Source organism: Myotis nattereri (genome assembly GCF_964212035.1).
Source record: "Myotis nattereri genome assembly, chromosome: 1".
NCBI classification, from domain to species: Eukaryota; Metazoa; Chordata; class Mammalia; order Chiroptera; family Vespertilionidae; genus Myotis; species Myotis nattereri.
This window is the reverse complement of record NC_138075.1, coordinates 48118796-48144464: the sequence shown is the minus strand read 5'-3', so window position 1 is coordinate 48144464 and position 25669 is coordinate 48118796. Positions and strand designations below refer to the sequence as shown.

The following is a 25669-nucleotide window of genomic DNA, read 5'->3' as shown; positions in this document are numbered from 1 at the left end:
CAGCAGTTCTTCACAGTAGGTATTATTATTGTTGTTGTTATTTTTTTATCTTCATTTTATAACTGAGGAGAGCTGACTTTTCCACAGTCACACATAGCTAATAGAGCTGAGATTTGAGCCTAAGTTGCTCGCTTTCAAAGTTTAGTCTTTTTCTACAGTACACTGCCTCTATTAAAGGCTTCCTGATGTAATGCTGCCAAAATCAATTTGGTTTTAGATTGTCTTCGCAGTTTTACCGACCTAGAAGAGCTTGATGAGACAGAGTTATATATGTGCCACAAATGCAAAAAGAAACAAAAGTCCACTAAAAAGTTTTGGATTCAAAAACTACCCAAGGTAAGTGTTGGGTTTCAAAGTCTAATGCAGTTTCAAGGGAACAGTGCTTTTATGACTGATGAAAAGCAAATTGTTTCTGTAACTTTATGTAATCTCTCCTGTATTAGTCTCTAGTGTTTTCAGTAAAAGCTAAATAAACCCTCTGATAAGGCATAAATGTGTCCCCATCATAGTTTGTAGTGTGTGGAGGGGAGAGAGGTTCCCACTGCACCAGCTGGGTGACCTACACTCCAACTCAATTCTGACACTGGCTGAAGGGAATGTCATCTTAAGGGCTCTGTCCCACGACTGTCCGCTTCAGAGCCAGTCATAAGCCCAGGTTGCTGCTTTAGGTTTCTGACCTACACATTGGAGGTTATCTTATCTGCACCCACACTCCCCCCTCCACACACACACTTTGCACTTTAGATGCCTATTCTTCTGATTGGCTATAAATGAGAGATTTCCAACCTCCCTCTTTGGGTTCCATTAATTTGCTAGAGCAGCTCACAGAACTGAAGAAACCTGTTTAGTCGCTAGATTACTGATTTACCAAGGATAGGAATCAATAACGAGATGAAAGGATACATAGGATGAGGTCCCAAAGGACCCTCCTGTCTTGTGGAGTTTGGGGCCCAGCATGGGGCATATGAAAGCATTCTGCTTCTCCAACCTGGAACTCTGCAGGTGCCCTCATGACATAGACATAACTGATTAAAATCCTGGCCATTGGCCATTGATTCAACTTCCAGTCCCTCTACCCTACCAGAGAGTAGGGAGGTAGGGCCCTCATCCTAAAGTGAGGTCCACCAGTCACCTAATTCACATAACAAAAGACCTTGATTACTCTCATCACTTAGGAAATTCTAAGTTTTAGGAGCCATATACCAGAAAAGAGAACTACGACCAAATAATACGTTTCATTATTACAAATCATAATATCACAATAGTATGTGCATGGAAGAAAGCCATTTCCAGGATCAAAAGATAAACTGATAAGCCACCTAAAATATTTGAGAGACAGTTAACCAAGTAGTTTGTTTACAGTCTTTGCCTTTGTTTCTGATCCAGGTGCTATGCTTACATTTGAAAAGATTTCATTGGACAGCATATTTAAGAAACAAAGTTGACACATATGTAGAGTTTCCACTGAGAGGTCTAGACATGAAATGCTACTTACTAGAGGTAAGGTAATACCATTGTTAGCTGGTGAGAAGACGCTCTTCAGTAAAATTAAGTCTTCACTGACACAGGGTAGAGGTCATTGAGGTGGGAGATACGGACGCCATTGACCACTGCTCCTAACTCGGTCCTGGATGCCTTCTCCCTTGTCCGCAGCCTGAGAACAGTGGCCCTGAGAACTGCCTGTACGACCTCGCCGCTGTGGTGGTGCACCATGGTTCCGGGTGAGTACGTTAGCGGGCTGGTCCCGGTTAGGAATAGCACCACTCTTGATAATTCTCCCCAAACTCCCTAAAAAATGTGGATTCAGGTACATTAACCCTTTGAGTGCCAACCAATATCCTAGGAACTATGCTAAAATTGCCAAGGCATTTTTGCTGATTTTACAGCAGTTTAGGAAAAAAATTATGAATCGCCAGTAAATGAAGTTACATATTCAAAAACTTAAGGAAACCTTTACTACATTGACATATTTAGCAATATCATCATCACTAATAAAAGCAGACTTAGAACTGGACGCCATTTCGAAGCTTTGATAGCGCGCCCGGCACTTTTGGCGAAAGACAGGAGGAGCAAGATCGAGCTCCCGGGCACTCTAAGGGTTAAAGTGGGTGAAATAGAATTTTCCTTCAGTTTTGGTGTGAAAGAATATTCCTGCAAGAATGTTGTGAAGTGAAGGCACATAAGAGCTAAATGGAACGTGGTTTATTTGAACCCAGCATCCAGAACCCAATCAGTTGTTCACAAATCCGGAGCATTCTTTACTCAAGTAATTTCCTTTGCCAGTTGATGTTTAAATAGGGAAAATGGAAAATTATTTATAACTTCATGTCCTGTACTTCATTTTTTATTTTGTTGAATAATTTTTGATTATTTTTCTCCCTGAAAGTTTGGTCTGATGAGAATGACTATTTTACCTTCAAAAAACCACTATCTATATTGAATATCCTTTTCCTCAGAACTTTGTAGACTTTGCTCCATTGACTTCACCACTCAGAATTATAAACACACCCACTACAATCTTGACTTTTTACTCCTTTTTTAAAAAATATTTTTTTATTGACTTCAGAGAGGAAGTGAGAGGGAGAGAGAAATAGAAACATCAATGATGAGAGAGATCATTGATTGGCTTTTTCCTGCAAGTCCTACACGGGAGATCAAGCCAGCAATTCGGGCATGTGCCCTGACTGGGAATTGAACCGTGTCCTCCTGGTTCATAGGTTGATGCTCAACCACTGAGCCACACTGGCTGGGCAACTCACTTCTCTGTAGTCAGCCTGTTTTCTCTCTTTGAAAGGTTGTAGGATCCTCTGTCTTTGGACTTAAGAAATAACATCAGATATATTCCTGCTTGATAGTTGATAAGGAACAGTCTTAGTCTGGTGTCTTCCAATAATGGGAATTTTTTTCCCCACCCCATTCTCTCCTCTGGAACACCTCACCTGTTAAATGTATTGTAACTTTCTTGGATCTTTCACATATTATTTCAATTATTCTTTAATGTCTTCTATTTTTTTGTTCCTGAAGGCGGCTGTGGCCTATTTTGCCAAATCAGCAATCTGCGTTACATCTCTCCAAATTAAAGATTAGCACCTCCATGAATTTTTATATTGTGGAGATCACATTTTTTCTCGTAACTGTTTCATAACAGCCTGTTCTTGTTTTATGGTTGCAGTATCTTCTTGAAAACATTGGTACTAATTAGAATTTTTAAAGTCTCTGTTTTTTTGCCTTCATTTCCTCAGTTGTTAATTACTGTCTGTTTCTTTTTCTGGTACTTCTCTTTCATGCTATTTTTTCCCCTCATGATTGATGATTTTGGGATGTTTATTCAGAATCATAATAAATGAGATTGGTCATTATTGGTAAACTAGAGGCCTGGTGCACCAATCCGTGCACAGGTGGGGCCCCTCTGGGTGACCTGCAGGGATTGAGCCAAAACCCAGTCCAATGCCACCTGCAGCTCCCCCCTGCTGCTCCCTACTCATGCCACAGTCTCGCACCCAATCAGTCTCGATTGGGAAAGGCTTGTGCTGCTGCAGCAGCAGCACTCATAACCGTGAGCCCTGCATCTGGCGCCCTCCCGAGGGGATCGGGCTGAAACCAGCTCTCTGACATCCTCCGAGGGGTCCCGGATTGCAAGAAGGTGCAGGCCAGTCCAAGGGGCCCCACCAGTGTGCGATCGGGCCAGGGAGGTACCATGGGAGGGCTCCAGGGAGTGTCCGGCCCATCTCGCCCAGTCCCGATCAGCTGGACCCCAGCAGCAAGCTAACCTACCAGTTGGAGCATCTGCCCCCTGGTGGTCAGTGCATGTCATAGCTGGTGGTCAACCAGTCAACTGCCCCCCTGGTGGTCAGTGCATGTCGAATGGTTGAGCGGCCTTAGCATATCATTAGCATATTATGTTTTGATTGGTTGAACAGTCAATTAGTCACTGGATGACCAGACACTTAGCATATTATGCTTTTATTATATAGGATTATATAGGATTATATAGGATGGTAAGGGTTTTTCTAACAGTTGTGAAGGTCTCTGTTATACCTGCAGGCTATTCTGCCTGGGAGAGTGGGTGGGTCGTGCTGACAGAATAAAGCCCTTGATGGCCAAAGTAGGGGAAAGGCATTTTCCTCGAGCTACGTACTTTCTTAAGCTCAGTTACACCCCCAAACTCTAATGGGAAGTCTGGTTCTGTTTTCTGTTTCCTATAGGTCTTAGCCTGTGCTTGTTAGGTTGAGCGTTACTCAGCTAGTTTCTCCATTAATCCAGTGCCATGAATACACCTTTATGTTCTAGAAAATCTTCCACTTCTGGTTCCAGTGTCAGTCTCTGCCTTGTCATTTCAGTGGGTTTTGAGGATAAACATGTGAGCTCAGTAAACCATCTTAACACCTTTCGTACCGCTCACGAGCTTTCTCGTGTTTCGCGCGCCATCTGTTATGGACCTTAGATCTCAACACACTGTCTTGTCCACATCGAATGAAGCGATCTCATTGGTGGAAACTGTGCAGGTCAATCTACGAAAAACTATATAATTGCACGAACCCATAAAGCATTGCAGTTACATTGTATTTTGGTCATTCGAAGAGTCTTCGTCTTCAAGTTCCTGGCGCTTTTAGAAAATGTTTTACACGGTACCATACATTAAAAAAGTACTAGGAACTTTAATTGTTTAATTCTTTGTTTTTGTAAATAAAAATGTTAAAATTATTGAAAAACACCTAAAGTGCATTATGATCTGTAGTTATGATGATTTAAATAACGTGCAGTTTGCCCAAAAACGTGCGGTCCCTGGCGTATGTCTTCGAGATTTCTATGCGGTACGAAAGGTGTTAAACCACAGTTCTCTAGAGTTTATTCCATTATAGCACTTACTAAAGTTTTATCTTCTGACTCCTCCTTACAGGGTGGGTTCTGGACATTACACAGCCTATGCAACTCACGAAGGCCGCTGGTTCCATTTCAATGACAGCACTGTGACGCTGACGGAGGAAGACACCGTGGTGAAGGCCAAGGCCTACATCCTTTTCTACGCGGAGCGCCAGGCCAGAGCTGGGCCGGATAAACTTTAATACCTCCTCTCAATCGTTACTTGTCAACTATGCCGGACAAACATTTCCAATTTTCCGTAAATACTTGATCCAAGATTTAATTTCATTATGCACTTTTCAATTTCCTATTTGGGGTTTAGTTTTATTTTGTCAATGGTAGTGAACATGGGCACCAACTAATTTTTTTTTTTTTTTAGTTCTACCAGAAAACCTCAGCAGATATTTTGATTTGCTGCTTTAGTGGTAATAATTCAGTTTTTATATGTGGTTCCAAGAACTTAGTTCTATTGGACGTTTTTATATTAATGTTTCAGTTCTCACTTTGAGGCACATTTACATCAATGCTTTGTTGCTCTCACATGCTGACAGTAAGGCATGTTCCTGACGGGAGAGCACTGCGGCTGCCTGCTGCTCTGCACAGCTGTGCCGGAGACCAGGCTGACTCTGAATCAGGAATCACGTGCGTGTGTGGTCTGGCCCATGAGGTTTCAGTGACTGCTCAGGAACCATCCGTTCTGCTTGTAAAGGTAGCAGGGCATCACGAAGTAGACCAGGGAACGGATGCTCTTGTCTTTCTCAAGGCTGCTGTTCATCAGCACGAACTAAATAACTTTGTTGGTTCAGTGATATCTGTACTGCAAATTCAAGAATTACTCTGTTGGTTTTTAGGTTTTGAGGTATATTTTTAATGTGTGTTTTCATGGAGAAGATAGGAGTACAGAAAAGACCAAATGCATTTAGTGTTTAAAAAATCCTCTGACTCAGCTACATGGTTTTGGTGCTCCCGGTGAGATGCGAACATGGCTTTGTTTGCATCAGCATCTGTTTCCCCATTCACTGTAGCCCTGGGGATAACTGCATGCTCACTGTGGTCTTACTTCGCCTAACTCCAGAGTTTATTTTGACCACCTACTTCTCAGGTAACACTGTGGGCCCTGCTTCTACAGAAGGAAATGAGTCTTTATGGCCCTATTTCATTGGCCTATCCAACTTAGCAGAGCAAGTTGAAAGTATTCTCACTTTGAATAAGTAGTTTCTATCTCTTAGTAGTCTCTCTAAATTTTCAGGAAAAATTGGTACAAGCACTATTCAAATTTAACTCAAATTGAAATTTGGAACTAGAATCCCATGTTAAATCCCACATTCCCTCAGAGCAGATCATATCCACTAAACCAGTGGTTCTCAACCTTCCTAAGGCCTCGACCCTTTAATACAGTTCCTCATGTTGTGGTGACCCCCAATTTCATTGTTACAAATTGAACATAATTAAAGCACAGTGATTAATCACAAAAACAATATGTAATTATATATGTTTTTTCCGATGGTCTTAGGCGACCCCTGTGAAAGGGTCATTCGACCCCCAAAGGGGTCGCGACCCACAGGTTGAGAACTGCTGCACTAAACACTTTTTTTTAAAAAAAATCTAATTGGCTTTATTCAACAACTTGTGAATCAGGTAGCATCCCACCCAGTAAATAGAAAGGTGCTCCCATCCGCTAACACTTCAGCATGACCAGGAGCAAACCGAGATCATGTCTAACCCTGACCTACCCAGGACAGTGGCCGTAAGCCACACATTTAACTAACGTTAAAGAACGCAGTTCTGCAGCCACTCCAGCACGTGGCACGGGACTGCGCAGACCAAGACGTCCCATCTGTACTTTTCTCGGACGGTGCTGGTCTAAGTTTTCACTCCAGAGGAAAAAAGCTTTGCCGTCATGTTTAGGTCTTACAACTTAGTCTAGAAGATAATTAAGAGGAACATATTTAAAATAGTTCACAATGCTAAATTACATTATGTGAACCATGTGAAATTGTTTTTGATCTACAAAAATTAGTTTCACTTAATTTGATCTAACATATCAATACCTTAATTTAACACCACTCTGATCTTGCTGAGCATCTCTGATGAACCCAGGCTTTTCTACTGTAGAAGGTGCACAGCTGTAACTTCCAGCATCTGCACGCAGGTCGGGAGTCTCCCAGTGGGCAGCTGCCATTGCTTCAGCAGTAAAGCCTTGGGCAGTGTAGATGGTGATGGGGAAGAGCTGTATTTTTATACCAGATGGAATCTAGCAGCAGACTGGACTACAACAGGCCACTTGTTGGGGGAAGTGGTCCTCAGACAGGCTGGCACTCTTGGCTCAAAAGATGCACACATCTCTTTTGAATTGCTGTAGTATTTTTATTGCTTGATTTTACTTGAGCAGAACTGTTTGAATATCATGAAGGCTCTTTGGAAAAGTGATTGGACCCATTTGAATTGTGCGCTGACTGCCAGTGATGTAAATGTGCCTGTTTGTATTTTAAAATTTAACTGTGTAGCCTTATCACACCTCTTAAAAGCTGACCTTTTTGTGCTCTTCAGGGCTTTCCCTGTGCCACGCGCTCTCGGGCTTGTGTGGCTCCTCGCTCAGAGCTTCTGCGGAGGCAGGGCCTCACGCCGTCACGTGGCTCCTTGGACGAGAAACCTTTCTCAGAAGTCCTCCCACCTCGGTGGGTGATAGAACAGTTTGTGGCAACACAAATCTCTCTCCATGGTGGAGAAACCTTTGCTAATCCACTGTATTCTACTCAGTGTATAGTGATGACAAATGTAACAGAATTAAACCAGTCAAGTGTACTGGCCCTGGTTGAGTGTTAAATGTGTATCTCACCTGTGGAACCTACTCAGCAGCCTGGTTTCTGGGGTTGGGAACATACTTATTTCTTAAAGCCAAACCTCTCCTTCATTGGTTTAGTGTACATGCGTCTATTTAGATTTACTAACCCCACTTCAACCTCCCCCGCCCCTAACCTCTCTCACGTCCCCTCTGTTGCTGAAGTGGCCTCTTCCCTCAGGCCCTGGAAAAGAGCATGAACCGTCTGTTCCTGCAGCCGGGGCATGGGCCGCCGTGACCCCAGTGCAGCCACAGGAGGCGCCCACAGCATGGGGAGAGGTGGGCGCGGGGCGGTGTCATGCTGTGGCCCGGGTCCCTGCTCGCTGCCTGGATGCGGCACCTCCCCCTCAGGTCAGAGTGTGCCGGACTCCAGACCGCCCTCCGCACATGTTGGCTGTGCTATAATCATTTGCCATTAAAACCTAGTGTGTATGATGCCGAGAGGATTAATTGTGCAAGTGACTGATTTCATTTAAATTGTAATCACATCCCTTTTCTGCTTCACCAACCTGAACTGTTTTATGGAAAGTATCATTAAAAGTCTGGTCTCTTTCCTTTCGACTATTATTTCTGAACACCTTTCAGTGGAGCCAAGTAAATAATATCCTCCCTCAAGCTCTGGGCCTTGTCAGTCAGCAGGTGGTAAATCCTTACGGAACCCTCATCATCCGGGGCTGCTGGTGACTGTGGATCCGGATGAGGTGGCCTGTGGGTCAGGGTGGTGGCGGGAAGAGACCTTCCAGTGCTGCCGCCAGGAGCCTGTGGGAGCTCACTGCGGAATGAAGTCACCCTGTCTCTCCTTGGGCCAGCTGACCTTAGAGAAATGAGCTCGGCTCACCTCCTTCACAGCTAGACTCGACCCTGAGGAACCAGGTTTTGGACTCTGAGCGAAGGATACTGATCTTAAGTAAAAGAAGGCAAGTAAGAGCTGTTAAACATTCTGCTTTACAGTAAGCTACTGAATACTGCCTTCTCTGCCCATGTCCCCTGTAAACAGAAAAAGAAAAGAACTGCCCTGTGTCCACACCATGGTTCTCCTGTTACTTACTGGCCTGTTCCTGTAAGTCTTCTAAAACTGAAGACGGGAGGTGAGCACACAATACAATGTACAGGTGATGTGTTCTAGAACTGTACACCTGAGGCCTATGTAATTTATTAACCAGTGTCTCCCTAATAAAATTCAAAGAAAAGGAAAAAAATAAAGCTGAAGACAGGTGCCTGCAGCCCAAAAGCCTTTGCCTCCAGGTCCTGTATACAAGTTGGCAGCTGTGCTGGTCAGCGGCTGTGCGGCTGCTGCTGTTGCAGCCAAGGAGCCAAGCTCCTCACAGAAGAGGAAGGCGCTGTTGCCGCTAACCCAGGCCTGGGCCAGACCCCTCCCTGCCACAATGCATGCCATGTGGGCCCACCCTGCATTCTGAGGCCTGTCCTACAGCCCCCCCCCGCCTCCCCCACCCCCCCAGGAGGAGCAGGGGGTCCAGGCTCTAGACCAGTGGTTCTCCACCTTCCTAATGCCGTGACCCTTTAATACAGTTCCTCATGTTGTGGTGACCCCCAATTTCATTGTTACAAATTGAACATAATTAAAGCATAGTGATTAACCACAAAAACAATATGTAATTATATGTGTTTTCCGATGGTCTTAGGCGACCCTTGTGAAAGGGTCGTTCGACCCCCCAAAGGGTCGCGACCCACAGGTTGAGAACCGCTGCTCTAGACAGTCCCTGCCGGGTTCTGCCGCTCCAACAGGGCGGTGGGCATGCAGGCTGGAAGCCACACAAACCAGAATGGCCCTTCCCAGTGGCCAGTGGCTCACACAGCCCTGCCTTCTAAGTGAATGAACTGCCGATTTCCAGGGTCAGCCCTCGGAGAAGTGCTGGTTTGGAAAGGATTGGGGAGGGGAAGTGACGATCATATGGCTTTCTATTAAGCCCGTCTGTGCTGCTGCAGCGAACCTTTTGAGTGGGGAAGTCCAGCTAGAGCCCAAGGAGGGCCTTCAGCTGTCATTTTTAACAGTTAAAATGATTAGCTTGAAATATTAGCTAGTTCCCCTTTCCTTTGATAAAAGCTTCCTTTTAGCTGTTTTGCCGATTTGTCCTCAATGGAGGACAGCTGAGACTGGCTTCTAGGAGCAAGGGAGCTGGCCAGAATCCTCTCCTTCCTCAGCTGTATCCGCTTTTAAGGGCAGGCAAAGCTGCACTGGGCCTGACCAAGGTGGAGTTCCTGAAGGGGGTCCAGCATAGTTGCTTCCTCTCTCTTACGCTACAAACTGGACATAAAGAATTCCTGTTCCTTCCAGTGCCAGTTAAATGGGAGAAGGGAGAAAGGTAGCCCCTTGGGTGGAGTTCCCTGGTCCAGCAGAGGGAGAAAGGGCTGCTCACCTCACTCCTGTGGTCCGACATAGCTTTTTACTATTGGCATTGCACCAACCACCCACCCACCCTGTACACAAAGCCAGGCCCTCAGAGCAGGGAATGACAGCAGAGTCCAGGGTAGAACGGATTCGAGCAAGCACTGTTAGGAAATGGATCCATGTGTTGGAAATCTGGGTTACTTTGGGAGGGAGAACTTAATGGAAAAGACTTCCATGCAATCTGCTAAGCGGAAGTAAGGCTTTCACAAGGATGGTGGGAGGTTCGCTTAAAGGGAAAACTCGGCATAAAATACTTTCACCTAAAGTTGTTTCACGCAGTTTTGTATGAAGAGCTACTTTATCCATCCTGAGTGTTTTGGAAATACAGGCTAGATACAATAGGAAACATTAGAAAAAGGTAAAGCAAGTAAATTTAAAACATGACATACAGAAGAAACCAGAAAGGTAAGCTACTGAAGGTAAATGTTTTAGGAACAACTCGGGATAAAGGCAGAGCCCATGGGAGGCCCAGGACACCCCTCTGCCTGGTGGGGGGCAGCAGGGTTTGAAGGCAGATCAGCCCAGCCTGGAAAAGCCATCACCACTGAGTAAAAGCGGGAGAGGCATTATCCGTGTCTGCTCACAGCTCAGGAAACAGAAATGTCACCCTGAGCTCTTTCCAGACAACAGGCTTCTTCCTACTAAGAGTGGGCAAAACTCCGATGTTCAGGAGGAGAAGAGCAGATCCTATTTACAGTCAGTCCCTCCGTGCGCAGAGCTGCAAGCCCGGGCAGAGGTGGTCTGGCTGGCCACCTAGAATGAAAATGCCTCGGGAAAAGCCAAACGAGCTCACTGCTGAACACCATTGTCAGCTAAAAGGAAAAGAAATCCCTTTTAAGGAAACTATTTAACTTCAATAGGCTGCTTTTCTGCCAGGATTTTCAATTCCTCTGAACATAAGCCGAGACACAGACTGCTGCACGTATGTCTGATACTGCCCCCCCTCCCCCCAGCCCCAGCACCAGTTGTTAGCCCAAAATAAACCCCATTCCACAACCATATATGTCCACGGGCCCAGAGCTGGGGAGGAGCAGCAGGAGGTAGGTCAGGTCCCTGGGCCCCAGCCACACTCCGTGGCTGCTGCACACCATGCACATCACCCAGCTCAACCGGGAATGCCTGCTGCACCTCTTCTCCTTCCTGGACAAGGACAGCAGGAAGAACCTCGCCAGCACCTGCCCCCAGCTCCGGGCCGTGTTTGAGGACCCCGCGCTCTGGCCCCTGTTGCACTTTCGCTCCCTCACAGAACTCAAGAAGGACAACTTCCTCCTGAGCCCGGTGCTCAGGAGCCTCTCCATCTGCTGGCACTCCAGCCGCGTGCAGGTGTGCAGCGTTGAGGACTGGCTCAAGAGCGCCTTCCAGAGGACCATCTGCAGCCGGCACGAGAGCCTGGTCAGTGACTTCCTCCTCCAGGTGTGCGACAGGTAGGCCGCCTCCTGGGCAGCGCTGGCACTGGCATCCAGAGCTCTAGGAGGCTTCCGGGGAGCAGGGAAGAGCAGCTTACAAGACCCAGATGGCTCTGCCTCCAGGGTCCTCAGACCCTCTAGGGCAGTGGTTCTCAACCTTGGCTGCACATTAGAATCACCTGGGAATCTTTTTAAAATCCTGATTTCTGGGCCTCATCCTCTGGAAATTCTGTTTCTTTGTTACTAATGTGGCCCCACCCCATAACAAACAGAATTTCCGGAGGATGAGGCCCAGAAATCAGGATTTTAAAGATTCCCAGGTGATTCTAATGTGCAGCCAAGGTTGAGACCCACTGCTCTAGGCCCACCCACAGCACAGCCCCCAGAAGATGGATAAAATCATGAGGAAACAAGCTCCTCTTAGCCTCACAGGGCCTAGAGCAGAGGAAGAACTGCCTTCAGCCGCGCTGTCCTTCAGGCGGCCGTCCTCCCTGGCAGCCATTACGTGCTAGGTGGGTCCCGCTGAGCCAGGCTTTTCAAGGTCAGACCTCAAAAAAGATTCCTAGATTCAGCAATCAGTCCCCCACCCAACACACACACACACACACACGCACGCGCGCACGCGCACACACACACACACACACACACACACATCTCCCTCCCTCCAGCAAGCAAACCCCAGGGGTCATGAACTGCAGCTGCGGAAGGAGAGCTGGGATGCTCTGGATGAGCTGAACCCAGCCAGACTCGGGGTAGGGGTGGCGATACGTCGTCATGGTCTCCCCAGTAGAAACGTACTAATCTGCACAGTTCTAGGGAAGGGTGTTTTAGCCTAATTTTTCAAACCAAAGCTCTAAGAGGTCAGATGATTTGCCCACAATCTAGGATTGCCAGATTTTAGTAAATAAAAATTCAAGACTCCCAGTTTAAATTTCAGATAGAATATCTTTGTTAAAAGTATGTCCAAATACATCCTGTATTCGATTCGTCAACCCTACAGCAGACAGAGGCTGAGCCACATGCCAGCTCCCTTGTCACAGCCTCCTGCCCAGAGCAAGAACAGACTCCCTCACCAGGCTCTCCGAGCCGTCACTAGTGCGTCCTGCCTTCGGGCAGGGCAGCCGCTGGCTACTAACACCAGGCTGGGCCAGCCAGGCAGCACGACAGGAATAGAAGAAAATGGTGTCGTAGCCCACCTGTTCTTTTAAGGCGGTAGGAAGAGAACAAGACAGGCTAGGTCTGACCCAGCCGCTAGGACGAGGCCCTCACAGGACCAGCCCATTCCGATGGGTTTAACAGCGCCCAGACATCAGACTGGGGGGTGATAAAATGGGGCAGAAAGCTTGCCCTGAAGTTGCTCTAATCCCCCAAACCAGCAAGGTGTGGAATGGGCCTCCCAGGCCACTGTCTGGATGCAGCAAGGGCTTGGAGGTTGGGGTTCTGTGCTGAGTCCCCCAGTTCTATTGTCTGATTATGTGACCCCAACCCAAGTATTTAAACTTTCAACCTCATTTCTTCATCTGTAAAATAGGACAAGTCGCCTATCTCACAGGATAGGAGGGTTACTGGCATGTAGTGCATATAGATAAGTATCATCAAAGCTGGCCTGGCAGCAGCGGGGCTGGTGGTGGGAACAGCAGGGGCTGGCTGGGCAGGGAGGGAGTGGCTCTTTCTCTTTCCAGTCTCTTCCTGCATCAGGATTATTCTAAAGGTTCTTAGAGGACAGGATCACTCACCACGCTTGGGGCTTAAACACCTAATCTCCATAACCCTCCTGAAGGTAACAATTTCTTCCACTTGACACAAGGAGGTGGCTCAACAAGGTTCAGACATTTGTCCTGGGTCAAACCAGCAAGTCAATCACAGGCAAGTCACTGGAGCTCTCTGGGCCAGTGTCTTCACTCACAAACCGAGGGCACAGGGGCTGATGTGAAGACTAAGGCAGACTGTGTTTACAACTACCCACGCTGTCTACACCCCAAATAAAATCCTCACATCCCCACCGGCATTATTCCCTCCCTGCTGGGTGGGGTGGGTTCCGTGTGCGAAATGTGGCCAGGCAAGTCTTTTACTTTAGTTCTGTACCCTCTGCCCCAGGCACCAGGGAGCTGAGCTGGCCTTGGCAGGTGCAGTCCAGGGACTGGGGAAGCTGATGGGGCAAGGAACAGGGACTTCCCCCTCAGCTCCTCCCCCTGCTTACAGGGAGCCAAGGCCTGTGCCCACCAGGGGTCCTTCTTTTTAAATATATATTTTTATTGATTTCGGAGAGGGAGGGAGGGACATCAATGATGAGGGAATCACTGATTGGCTGCCTCCTGCACACCCCTCACCCTGCAACCCCAGCAAGTGACCCCCGGGAATCGAACCATGATCTCCTGGTTCATAGGCTGCAGCTCAACGACTGAGCTACACTGGCCAGGCCCATAGGTCCTTCTTGCCCGGAGCAGACTGTGTTTACAACTACCCATGCTCTCTACACCCCAAATAAAAATCCTCACATCCCCAATGGCATTATTCCCTCCCTACTGCCCCACCGGGAACATTGGGCTGAGTGACAGCCCAGGGCACACCGCAATCAGGCAAGTCCAACTTGGCTCCATCAGGCCCTGGCAAGGCTGGGTAGAGGGTCTCCAAGCTTCCTGGACAGGCTACCGCTGTCCCTCACTGCGCACCCTGGGCCTGGTTGGTCGTCTGGGGTCACAGTGGGGATGGAATGACTGCCCCGTCAGCTGAGCTGAAACCAGGGCTTAGAGCCCAGAGCCCCCAGCCTGCCCTCCTCACGGCGGGAGTGGGCCTGTCTCTAGCCGGGCGCTGGCAGCCCTTCCTCCCTCCTCCGCGGCCAGGAGAGGCGGCCTGGCCTGGCGCGCTCGCCACGCCCGCTTCTCGCGCACACGGAAGGCAGCGAGCGCGGAGCGACGGCAAGAACTACAGCGGTGCCTCCAGGACCCAGCGCCGCCTCTGTCCCAGCAGGACCGGGGATCCTGGGCCTAAGCAGCCACGCGGAGTGCGGCACGGGGAAGGGAACTGGGGCCCCAGCCCGGGCTCGGCTCCGGGCCGCAGCATCGCAGCCAGGACGTGCCTTCAAGTCGCTGGGCCGTTCCTCCTGTGAGGGGTCGGGCACCGCCTCCCAGGGCTCCTGGGGGGGCCGACCGAGACCGTGCGCTCCTGCCCCGGCGTGGCCGGGGCCGCCAACCGCGTCCTCCTCGGCCCCGCCCCTGTGACGGTCACCCTCTCTGCACAGGTGCCCCAACTTGGCGTCCGTCACGCTGTCCGGCTGCGGCCACGTCACCGACGACTGCCTGGCGCGGCTGCTGCGCTGCTGCCCGCGCCTCCGCACCCTGCGCCTGGAGAACTGCGCGCGCGTCACCAACCGCACGCTGGCGGCCGTGGCGGCGCACGGGCGCGCGCTGCAGACGCTGCACGTGGACTTCTGCCGCAACGTGAGCGCCGCCGGCCTGCGCCGCCTCCGTGCCGCGTGCCCGCGCCTGGCGCTGCGAGCCGAGCACAGCGCGTCCATGATCCCCGACCAGCCGCCCCGCTGCCCGCCGGCGCCAGGCCCGGCCCTCCGCACGCTGCTCCCGCGCTAGGCCGCCGGGCCGCGGAGGGACGCCAGCCACGGCGCTCGGCCGAAGGAGCCACTCCGGCTCCGCCCCCTTCCGACGGTCGCTGATCTTCTGAGCCTGTTTACCCGTTTGCAAAATGGGGATATGAATGTCTACCTCACTTTACGATTTTATATGCAGGATGAATACGAGATTAAATGACCTGAAGCTTGGAAAACACTCGCGTGGTTCTCTCTAAACTCCAGCACCTTGCCCGCCTCCTTCCGCAGCAGCGGGAGGCGCCTACACCCTCGGGGTCCGCGACCGCCGTCGGGGGTCTCACCCCAGTGAGACAAGGACCGCCGAGCGGGCCGGGGCGCCTGGGCGAGGCTGCCCGCCCGGGAGGTCGGGACTTCGCGGCCGACGCGGGCAGGGAGCCCTGGGAAGGGGACTGAGCGGCTCCGGCGGCCGACCGCTCGCTCCAGCAGCGCCCCTAGCGGCCCCCGGAGGCCAGGAAAGGGGCCTCTGGCCAGGAATCTGGGCCGGGCTCGAGGCCCGAGAGAGCCGCCCAAGGGCGACGGGGCCTCCGTATGGAGCCTATGGAGCGGGGCTCCAGGTGCCCGGCCCCGCCCGCGGCTTTGCTCCGCGCTCACACGAGTCGGCTCGCTTTTCCTCGGGGGAGGGAGGTGTATTCCTAGGAGCTACTGCACACACGATCCTAGAAATGTGCTTGTGATTTTTACATAAATTACAGTTATCCTTATTTTCTACCGTTTTCTCATATCATAAAGGAAAATGAGGCATTTCAAAAACCCAGAGTAGATAATTAAAAACAAAAGCAGCAGAGAATTAAAAACAAGCAGCAACCCTGTCCAAGTCCTTAGATAAACGATTATAAACTGATGCAGTTAGGTTTTTACCTGTTGGACTTGTTGAACGTGGGCACATGCCTGGTCTTCGATTTCAGGGCTTTAGTCACTTAGGTCACCCAGCAGCTTCCTGGTCCCAGGAACATGGCGGGAAACGGGTTTAGGGAGCAAGTCTGCAGCACTAATGAGCACTGAGTGGTGGGTGATGCTCACACTCCGGCTCTGCCCATCACCCGCTGAGACCAAGACCCCTTCTACACACCTGAGGCCGGGTGTTTCCTCTTTGTGAAAGGGGAACTTGATCCCTACTCACAGGTTCCTTAATTTTTTGCCCAAATATTGGGGGACCAGTGAGGAAAACGACAAGTTCTGTTCTCATGGTGCTTACATTCCAATGGTTGAAGAGACATTAAGTAGAGTTCTCACTTATTATTGATAGGTTCTTGGAACTGGGCAAATGCGCATATAATGAAACCAATTCTACCATAAGCTAGTTGATATAAACAAGTTAACTTCCTAGATCTCATAAGCGTTATAACTAAACGTTGAATGAAAGGTTACAGTGCCTGCTGTAATCCTCCTATATAATAAAAGGCTAATATGCAAATGGACCAAATGGTGGAACAACCGGTTGCTATGACATGCACTGACCACCAAGGGGCAGACGTTCAACGCAGGAGCTGCCCCCTAGTGGTCAGTGCACTGCCACAGGGGGAGTGCTACTCAGCCAGAAGCCCGGCTCACGACTGGCGAGCAGTGGTGGTGGCGGGAGCCTCTCCCACCTCCGCGATATCGGCATGTGGTAAGGAGTGAGGGGGTCCCAGACTGCGAGAGGGCACAGGCTAGGCTGAGGGACAATTCCCGCCCCCGAGTGCATGAATTTTGTGCACTGGGCCTCTAGTCTTTATATAAGTAGTAGAGGCCCGGTGCACAAAAATTTGTGCACTGGTGGGGGGGGGGGTATCCCTCAGCCCCACTTGTGCCCTCTCACAGTCTGGGGCCCCTCAGGAGATAACAACCTGCTGGCTTAGGCCTGCTCCCGGGTGGCAGAGGGCAGGCCCAATCCCTAGGTGCCTGCCCCGCAGCCCCTGGTCGAACTCAGAGCAGGGCCGATTGGGGAGTTGGGGCGCCGCCCCCTGTCATGCACAGAGCAGGGCGGATCAGGAGGTTGGGGAGCTCTCCCCTGTCACGCACAAAGCAGGGCCCATCAGGGGGGTTGGGGCCCCACCCCATCACACAGCTGCAGGTCAATCAGGGGGTTTGGGTGCTGCCCCCTGTCAAGCTGCTCCAGAGCCAGGAGGCCTCACGGCTCTGCTGATCCCAGTGCCGGGAGGCCTCGCGGCTCTGCTTGACACCAGGGCAGTGAGGCCTCGCTGCTCAGCTGATCCCGGTGCTAGGAGGCCTCGCGGCTCCACTGATCCCGGGTTCGGGAGGCCTTGCGGCTCCGCTGATACCAGTGCTGGGAGGCATATTACCCTTTTACTATATAGGATAGAGCAGCCGTGGGCAAACTACGGCCCGCGGGCCGGATCTGGCCCGTTTGAAATGAATAAAACTAAAAAAAAAAAAAAGACCATACCCTTTTATGTAATGATGTTTACTTTGAATTTATATTAGTTCACACAAACACTCCATCCATGCTTTTGTTCCGGCCCTCCGGTCCAGTTTAAGAACCCATTGTGGCCCTCAAGTCAAAAAGTTTGCCCACCCTTGGGATAGAGGCCTGGTGCACGGGTGGGGGCCGGTTGGTTTGCCCTGAAGGGTGTCCTAGATCAGGGCGGGGGTCCCGCTTGGGTGCCTGGCCAGCCTGGATGAGGGGATGATGGTTGTTTGCAGCTGGTCACACCCCCTTCAGGGTGGGGGTCCCCCCTGGGGTGCCTGGCCAGTCTGGGTGAGGGGCTGAGGGCCGTTTTCAGGCTGGTGGGTGACTGAAGCTCCCAACCTCTCCTTTTTTTTTTATTTTTTATTCTGGGATTTATTTACCTTCTATGGCTGTCACTGAAACTGAGAGCCGGCTTTAGCTCTGAGGCTCGGCTCCAGCCCTGAGACCTCGGCTGCTGAAAGCAGGTATCTGGCTTTGTTTGGCTTCTATAAGTGAAACACTGTCGCAACTCCAGTTCTGCCGGCTGGCTGAAAGCATGGGGTTTGTTTAGCTTTTATAATTGCAACATTGTTTCTTAGAGTGCAGCTCAGAGCCCAGCAGCGGCAGGCGGGGAACCTTGGCTTCCTCCTTCACTGGAGCAAGCAAGCCTCCTGTTTGCTTCAGCTGCCTGGCTGCCGTCCGCCATCTTGGTTGGCAGTTTATTTGCATATCGCCCTGATTAGCCAATGGGAAGCGTGTCGGAGGTATGGTTAATTACCATGTTTGTCTATTATTAGATAGGATGGGGGACGGGAGTGAGCACAGGGTAAGGGGGAAGCCTCTTCAAGGGGGTTGACCAACATAAGCCTCATTTGAGAAGGTGGCACCTGAGACATGAAGTGAGGGAGGCAGGGAGAGAGCTGAGCAGCACCTGGGAGTTATTCCAGGAAGAGGGAGTAGCCGGTTCACCAGACTAGGAGCTCAGCTGCTATACTAGGGGAATAGGGGAAAGAGAGGAGGTGGGTGTGTCTAGAGCAGAGAGTGAGAAAGAAGGGCAAGCAGGAGTGATCAGAGAAATAAGGGACAGGGGAAGCCATGGAGGCCTCACAGGTAATTATGAGGATGAAATGAGAGCTGGACTTCTCCCATCCAGCCTACCCTGAGCAGGAGCCAAGGGAAGGTGCTGAAATTTCTCCAGGCAGAACCTGTGGGCAAGCAAGCAGAACTCAACCCTTCCAGGGACTGCTGAAGGCCTGTTGCTGCCCCCTGGGCCCGTTTGGGCCAATGCTTTGCCTGGAAACTGCCTGAATCCCAGCCTGGCCTGTGTGGGAAGAGCCAATCTCTCAGCCACCACCTGCAGTGGGGAGGGCCCACCACCAGCCTGTGAGACTAGCTACCTATGGGAGATTTTACAGTTTACACACCATACGCTGGGCTCAGGAGACAGGTCTTCCAGGAACTTCATTTTCTTCCACTACTGCAACAATGTTGAAAAAAAGCTCAGGCTTCCAGGGGGTTAAATGTTTAAAACAGAGCCACTTAAGCCTCAGGACTTTGCTTTTGGCTTCTCTGATAACCCCAATTCCCAGCAGGCTCTGTTTGCCCAAGTTGGAGGTTTAGTCTGGGGAACAACAGGGTTGTGTTTCTGATTCTCCTCTGGCCAAGGCAGGTCAGCCCCCTCTAAACCTCAGCTCTCTTACCTGTGTATTGGGATGGCTAGAGAATCTTATTGCCAGGGTTTTGTAAGGAGCAGTGTGTTTGTAGAACAGAGGTCATTACATTCCCCAGCTAACCCTTCAATGCCTAGTAACCCCACCCCCCCACCCCCCGCCAATATACCAAGACTGTGGTGACCACAGGACTAAAGCTGTGTCCCACACTGTTCTAGGGCTCCTAATTCTGCCCCGCCCACCCAGGGAAGCTTTGGGTCCCTGAGCCCAGGGCCATCCGAGGTGCTCCCAGAAGGTGGGCAGCACTCTGCCTCCTCACAGTCACTGCTCACCATCAGCAGCACTGAGCAAAGCACCTGACAGTGTCCTGCTGAATCTAAAAACTACTTTCTGGGCCTTCTCTCAGATCTGCACAGAACAAGGGGCACTCACTGCATGCTTAATTCATCTAGCAAACAGTGGGTATTGGTCTTGGGCGGGGCCACGCCCTCCCCCAAAGGACTCACTCTAGTCAGAAGACATGCAGCTTCGAGTGAGGGGAGATTTCAAGTGCTCGCTCAGCTCCACCATCCATAACTTCTGACAAGTTATGACCTCTCTGAGCTTCAGTTTCTTTATCTGTAAAATGGGACCCTCTCTGTGACCCTGCGATGAGATCATGTCTAAACTAGAGGCCTGGTGCACGGATTCGTGCACATTGAAAGGAAATGAATTAGAAGGTGGCTGGCAGGGCAGGACTGGGTGAGACGAGCTGGCCACACCCTGGAGCCAACCTCCTGTGGGCCTTCCCCAGCTGGCCACACCTGGAGCAGCGCTGGGGCTTGAAGGGTGTCTGTGGAGTGGGGTCCCTCGGCCTGGCCTGTGGGGATCGGGCTGAAACAGGCTCTCTGACATTCCCTGAGGGGTCCTGGATTGGGAGAGGAAGGTTCTCAGGTGACACACCCTAGAATTGGGCTCCCTCCTCTCTGGTTCTGGGTGCATCACCCCAGAACTGCAGCTGCCAAGTCACCGCAGCTCGGCAACTCCTGTGTTGAGCATCTGCCCCCTGGTGGTCAGTGCGTATCATAGCTACTAGTCGGAGCATCTGCCCCCTGGTGGTCATTGTGTGTCATTGCTACCAGTCGAATGGTCAGATGGTCGCTTAGGCTTTTACATATATAGATGTGTAGTGCTGGAAGGTAGGGGTAGGGAAAGGAGTCTTCATACCTGTGTGTGTTGGCAGGGGGCGGGGGGAGGGGGTGGCGCTAGAAAAGCCAAGTGCCTGGCAGAACCCAAGGCATAGTGCAGAGGAGGGCGAGCTGGGGAGATGGGGGCCTGACCTCCAGAGGAGGCACCTAGAAACGACTGGGAGTTACCTGTGCCTTCACAGCCTCCATCAGAACAGACCACAGACTTTCCCCAGCTCCTGAATGTTAATTCTTTTCATTCTGTTGTGACCGAGATAACCAATGGCCACATAGAGGGAATGCTAGGGGGAGGATGCAGAACAGACCCCCTGACTGGAGGCCAACCTCAGGTACCACACAGCACCGGCTGGTTTGCACGGGAACCTCAGTGCCAGCAGACTGGGACTACATGCTCTTAGGTCAGAGGCCCCAGACTGCTCCCTGAGAGGTGGTGCTGAGGCCTGTCTTTCAGGGACACACTGGCCAGTTTCTGCAAAGGCTGAATGTTTGGAGAGGACTGCTCGGCCCCCATCAGCTCCCACGGGTGTGCTGACAGGAAGCTGGGACTCTCAGCTCTAACCTGGTGTATCTATGATCCAGTGCTTTCCCTCCCCTGACCCTGGATTTCTGGTCTGTAAAGGGAGAAACTGATCGCTTAGCTTGAGCTCCTCCAGCTCTAGGATTCCATGCCCAAGACTTGCTTTTTGCTAAAAACTGAGTTAACCAGATGTGGGTGTCTCACGGCTGGGAGTGCTGGGCAAAGACCACAAAGCTGGGAGGCCCAGAACAAAGCCCTACCTTGAAGGGCCTGAGAAATCTTAAATTTTAAAGGCTGGAGGTCAAAGTTCTCGAGACTAGTTAAGGGTCATAAAAAAACCACAAGTATTTGCTAACTGAATGAGTCCAGCAAACAGAGAAAGTGCCCAAGCCTCCACAGGGGCTGGAAGTGACCCGAGTAAAAGAAGTATCGTATCTGGCATTTCAGCTCCTCAGCTCAGGGACTCACACCTCCCTCTCTCAGGGCTTCCAAAGTCGAGAGAATGAAGAACAGTGACAGGCTCCCCAGCAAAGAAACGGCATATTACAAACTAAGGCATCTGTGCAGATTTTCCTCGTAGGGTCAGGCCTTCTGAGAAGCTGTCTATTAGACCTGACAGTCAGTGAGGCAGGACAGTAACACACTAGGAAAATTCCTGGCAAATGGGATGGGGAAACAGACAAAAAAATTAAACAAGGCCAAACAATCTGAACCACTTCCAGCCACCTGGTACACTGCAAGACCTTACTCCCCCCAACCAAGGGCACTCGAGAGCAAATAGTTTATACCTCTCCTCCCTAACCAGAGAATGCACGGCTTAAATCACTCTGGTTGGGGAGATAGAGAACAGAGACCCAATTAGTGCCATCTGTGCCAGGCAAATCCACGGACAGATGAAGTCAGGGGAACAAATAAAAATCCAATTAGAGCCAGGCATACCCAAGATAAAAGTAAAACAGTAAAGCAGACCAAAGAATAATCCCAAACTCCCCTATATGCTCATTTTGGTGCATCAGTATATTAAAGACACATCTGGAAAGCTGATGAATATTCTGCTGAAATCCTCCCCTAAAATCCTCGCCCACAGAAAAGATAAAAACCCTCAATAACAAAGACCTAGTGTGGGCTCCCTCTACTGTATGCTCATGCCCCTTCTCGGACATGAACTTTTTACTTCCTCCTAACCTCTAAGGGTCCCCATGAGGCATGCAGCCAGGGGAACAGTGAGCAATGGCAGCTTGTCCAGGGCTCACCCCCAGAACCTGTCTCCAATGCCCCCTTTTCTCTGACTTCCCAGTGAGCTCATGGCAGCCCCACCGTGGCTCACTTCTTTCCTACGTTTCTAGAGAGCCAAAGCAGAGCACCACCTAGGCCAGCTGTGGGCAAACTACGGCCCGCCGGATGCGGCCCGTTTGAAATGAATAAAACTAAAAAAAAAAAAAAAGACCATACCCTTTTATGTAATGATGTTTACTTTGAATTTATATTAGTTCACACAAACACTCCATCCATGCTTTTGTTCCGGCCCTCCGGTCCAGTTTAAGAACCCATTGTGGCCCTCGAGTCAAAAAGTTTGCCCACCCCTGACCTAGGCTCTCCCCTGGTGCTTCTTCTACCCTGAGTGCTGCCTTTGTGTTACTGTCCCCAGCTTTAAGAAACTTGGACTTGTCTTGCAAAATCTTTCCTGCACAAAGTCAAGAACCCACATACTATAGGCCGGCCTGAGGCAGACCCTCTCCTGGCCCAGGCCCTGTCCGGTAACAACAGGACCTGGAACCATGAGCGTTAGCCTGCCGGGGGTGCCTCTGCCCTTCAGTCCAGAGCAAACTGACGGCAGAGGTCAGAGCCTCACAAGGCCAAAGTATTACTTTGATTTAAAATAGTCTTCGATGCAGCAGATGTATCCTTCAGCTCAGCACACCCTCAGCCAGCCCAGCCCAGCAAGAAGAGCCCTTGTCACTAGGAACCAGCACAGAAGCTGAAGGCCCGTCGCTAGTAGCCCAGGATCTGAGCAGCACACAGAGGGCTCCCTTCCCTAACGCAACCTCCTGGTCCAGGGGCCTGGGCAGTGCCTCGTGACCCCGAGTGCTTCTAGCTCAGAGCCCTTCACCACTGCTGCTGACTGAGCTCGCAGGTCGAGTAGTAAAAGCTTGTCTTTGCCCAGAAACCCCAGGTTCCCCAAACCTGTGATCTCTCTCAGAGACCCTGTTCTGGTTGAAGCCTCTTTTCAATAAAATAAGATGTCATTATTCTAAATATTATTAGACAGTCTCAGTGGGGAAGATCCATGCACCACATTATCTTAGACAACAAAACCATTTTCTTCTTCCAATTTCTCTCTGCAATACACACCTATTTCCTTGTGGAAAACAACTGCCTGCACGGCTGTCTGGCACCCTGGAGCGGGCGTCAGTCTCGAAGTACACTCGAAGCAGCTTCTGGCTTGAACTTGCTGTAGATGACAGAGAAAGCCACCCAAAAGTCTTGTCCTCTTCCTTTCCCACTCCCAACAGCCAGTCTTCTGGGTTCTAGGATGGCCTTTCCCCTAGAACCACATGCTCACCCTGACATTCCTCCACACACAAGCACATGCCCAGGGTCCTCCAGCGCTGGGATCAAGCACCAAGAGTGCCTGAAGTCACCTCTTCCCCAGCCCCTGTACCACTCCCCACCATCCATCACTGGAGAACATGAAAGCCACTCATCAGTTCTCGTATTAGTTCACACGTTTACTCACTCATTCACCCGGTCACTCGCCCCGCAGCATGCACGTTATGTAAACTGCCCGGCTCTTTCATCCCATCAGCTTGTTCTCCACAGGCAGGCCCAGAACCGTATTACTTCGGTTAATTTTCTCCTTGCCTGGTACAGCTGCATGCCGTACGAGGCATATCCCAGGGCTTCAGGAAAGGCTCTTTTTAGCATGTTACACTGTAAGCCAGCTACGGAGGAGGAAGGGTGGTGCTGAGAAGATGGGCTGAGTGGCTAAAGCAAGGCCTCTGGAGTGAGCACAGAGTGAGAGACCCAACATGACCGAGCAAATGACGGCAGGGCCTTCCCAGCCCCTGGGTCTGTGCCCATGCGGCCTGGCCTCTCTGCTATGCCATCTCCACGCAAAGCCCACTCTCAGTGGGAAGGAATCTCTCTGGTGGTCAAAAGCCATCAGAGGGAGAGAGTAGCCTGAAAGCTCGCTTTCTCTCAGTCAGAAGCTCCATGCTGGTAACAAAAGCAGCCCACATCCTGTTTCCTGACTGGCTTTATTTCTCTGCATAAGGAACCCTGCACAGGCAATTCAAATTAAAACAAAATAAATATATGAATATTCATGTAAAACTGTCCTTTCTAATGAACAATTATACACAATGTACAATCTCATGTTCACTGGGTGGGTTTACAAAAATGTACCATTCCCAACTAAAAATGCACCAAAATGGTTCCATGCAAACTTATCAAAAGTGACCAAAATATGGAGGGAAAAACCTGACTGAGAGCACTTTGTCTTTGTTTTGTACAATCACAGAAAAATAAAAACATCTAATTTCTTTGTTACATTTAGAGTAACTAAATGTGGCCACTGTTTGTAATATTGGTTTATGTTCCTAAAACTTCTATGTATATCAACATGAAACTGGAAGTGAGCATTACTGAGAAAAGAGGGGGCGGCAGCACGGCACCCCCAGCCGTCAGTAGTCAGTGTCGGAGCCCTCAGTGTTGTCCACGTTTCGCGAGAGCATGTAGTTGTCCATGTCGATGGAGCGGCAGTTGTTGATGGCGTAGCGCAGGCGCTCAGCCATGACCAGCTGGCTGGAGTAGGGGGGCAGCCTCAGCTGGAAGAAGCAGGTCTGTGAGGTAGGCAGACTATCATAAGGCTGTGGAGAGAGAGACCCAGAGCCATGAGTGCAGCATCAGGGTGCCATGGGGGGAGAGGGGCTGCCCATTACCACCACCCAAAGTCGGGAAAGCACTTCTCCCTGCCTTCAAGATGGGCTGCACGGGCATGCCTGAGTGGCCAACTCGGGGGGAGTAGACTGGCCACGGTGGAAAGAGCGTGGGCTCTGGTGTCCATAGCCATCAAGACTTTTGGCGAAGATGCTTCCCTTCCTCTTCTCACTCTTTCAATACCTTCGTGTGTACAGTGAGAGCAAGCCCTGACTGGCAGGATGATGTGAGCGAACATGCTTCATACAGTGCCTGCCATAGAATAAGGGTGCAATAGAGTTCCTTCCCTTTCACCAAGAGGGTACAAATGTGAAGCTGCTTCAGGACCCCAACAGAGCTGGTGAAATGGAAGGAACAATTGCCAGGAACCCATCACGCTTCTGCTTCCCTCCATGTCCTTGCAGCGTGCACTCTGCCTGCTTCACCCGCCATGGCCACCAGCACACAGCTCAAGTGAGAAAGGAGAAGGTAACTAAGTCCCAGTGCATCCATTTCACTGACAGGGATAGAGCCATTTAAAATGATAATTTTGATGACTTGCAGCAAAACAGAAAAGTGCTGGGGTTCCAGGGGTGGGCAAACTTTTTGACTCGAGGGCCACAATGGGTTCTTAAACTGGACCGGAGGAACAAAAGCATGGATGGAGTGTTTGTGTGAACTAATATAAATTCAAAGTAAACATCATTACATAAAAGGGTACGGTCTTTTTTTTTTTTAGTTTTATTCATTTCAAACTAGCCGGATCCAGCCCGCGGGCCGTAGTTTGCCCATGGCTGGGTTAGACTGTTAAGCGGAAAAAAGCAAAATACAAAATTTTACATAAAAAATGTGTATGCTTGAGG

The 25669-nt window shown here is 50.4% G+C and overlaps 3 protein-coding genes across 5 annotated transcripts in view; 2 read left to right on the top strand and 1 right to left on the bottom strand.

Moving 5' to 3' along the window:
- Nucleotides 1-8258, top strand: part of USP3 (ubiquitin specific peptidase 3) — a 105191-nt gene extending 96933 nt beyond the window's left edge. Inside the window, exons 12-16 of one of the 2 annotated variants that reach the window (XR_013996176.1) lie at nucleotides 218-336; nucleotides 1387-1500; nucleotides 1654-1721; nucleotides 4901-5122; nucleotides 7414-7667. Coding sequence is in view for 1 of the 2 variants with exons in the window: in XM_081094434.1 (XP_080950560.1) it covers nucleotides 218-336; nucleotides 1387-1500; nucleotides 1654-1721; nucleotides 4901-5066 (467 nt within the window). In the remaining variant the exon portion in view is untranslated. Of the gene's footprint in view, nucleotides 1-217; nucleotides 337-1386; nucleotides 1501-1653; nucleotides 1722-4900 lie in introns of both variants that reach the window. The other variant, XM_081094434.1, reaches the window with a different exon arrangement.
- Nucleotides 8259-11189: 2931 nt separating this feature from the next.
- Nucleotides 11190-15289, top strand: FBXL22 (F-box and leucine rich repeat protein 22; the record flags this gene model as incomplete). Of its 2 annotated transcripts, none has more annotated exons than XM_081084284.1 (2): nucleotides 11190-11539; nucleotides 14763-15289. In XM_081084284.1, 2 exons carry the CDS (start codon nucleotides 11205-11207, stop codon nucleotides 15106-15108), a joined length of 681 nt encoding a protein of 226 aa, XP_080940410.1. In that variant the 3' UTR covers nucleotides 15109-15289. The 2 variants fall into 2 exon arrangements, with proteins under 2 accessions (XP_080940410.1, XP_080940409.1); XM_081084283.1 differs by having other exon boundaries at nucleotides 11205-11507.
- Nucleotides 15290-24126: 8837 nt separating this feature from the next.
- Nucleotides 24127-25669, bottom strand: part of HERC1 (HECT and RLD domain containing E3 ubiquitin protein ligase family member 1) — a 189617-nt gene continuing 188074 nt past the window's right edge. The window contains exon 78 of the mRNA XM_081094425.1: nucleotides 24127-24757. Within this exon, the coding sequence (XP_080950551.1) occupies nucleotides 24572-24757 (186 nt within the window). The 3' untranslated portion in view covers nucleotides 24127-24571. The remainder of the gene's footprint in view (nucleotides 24758-25669) is intronic.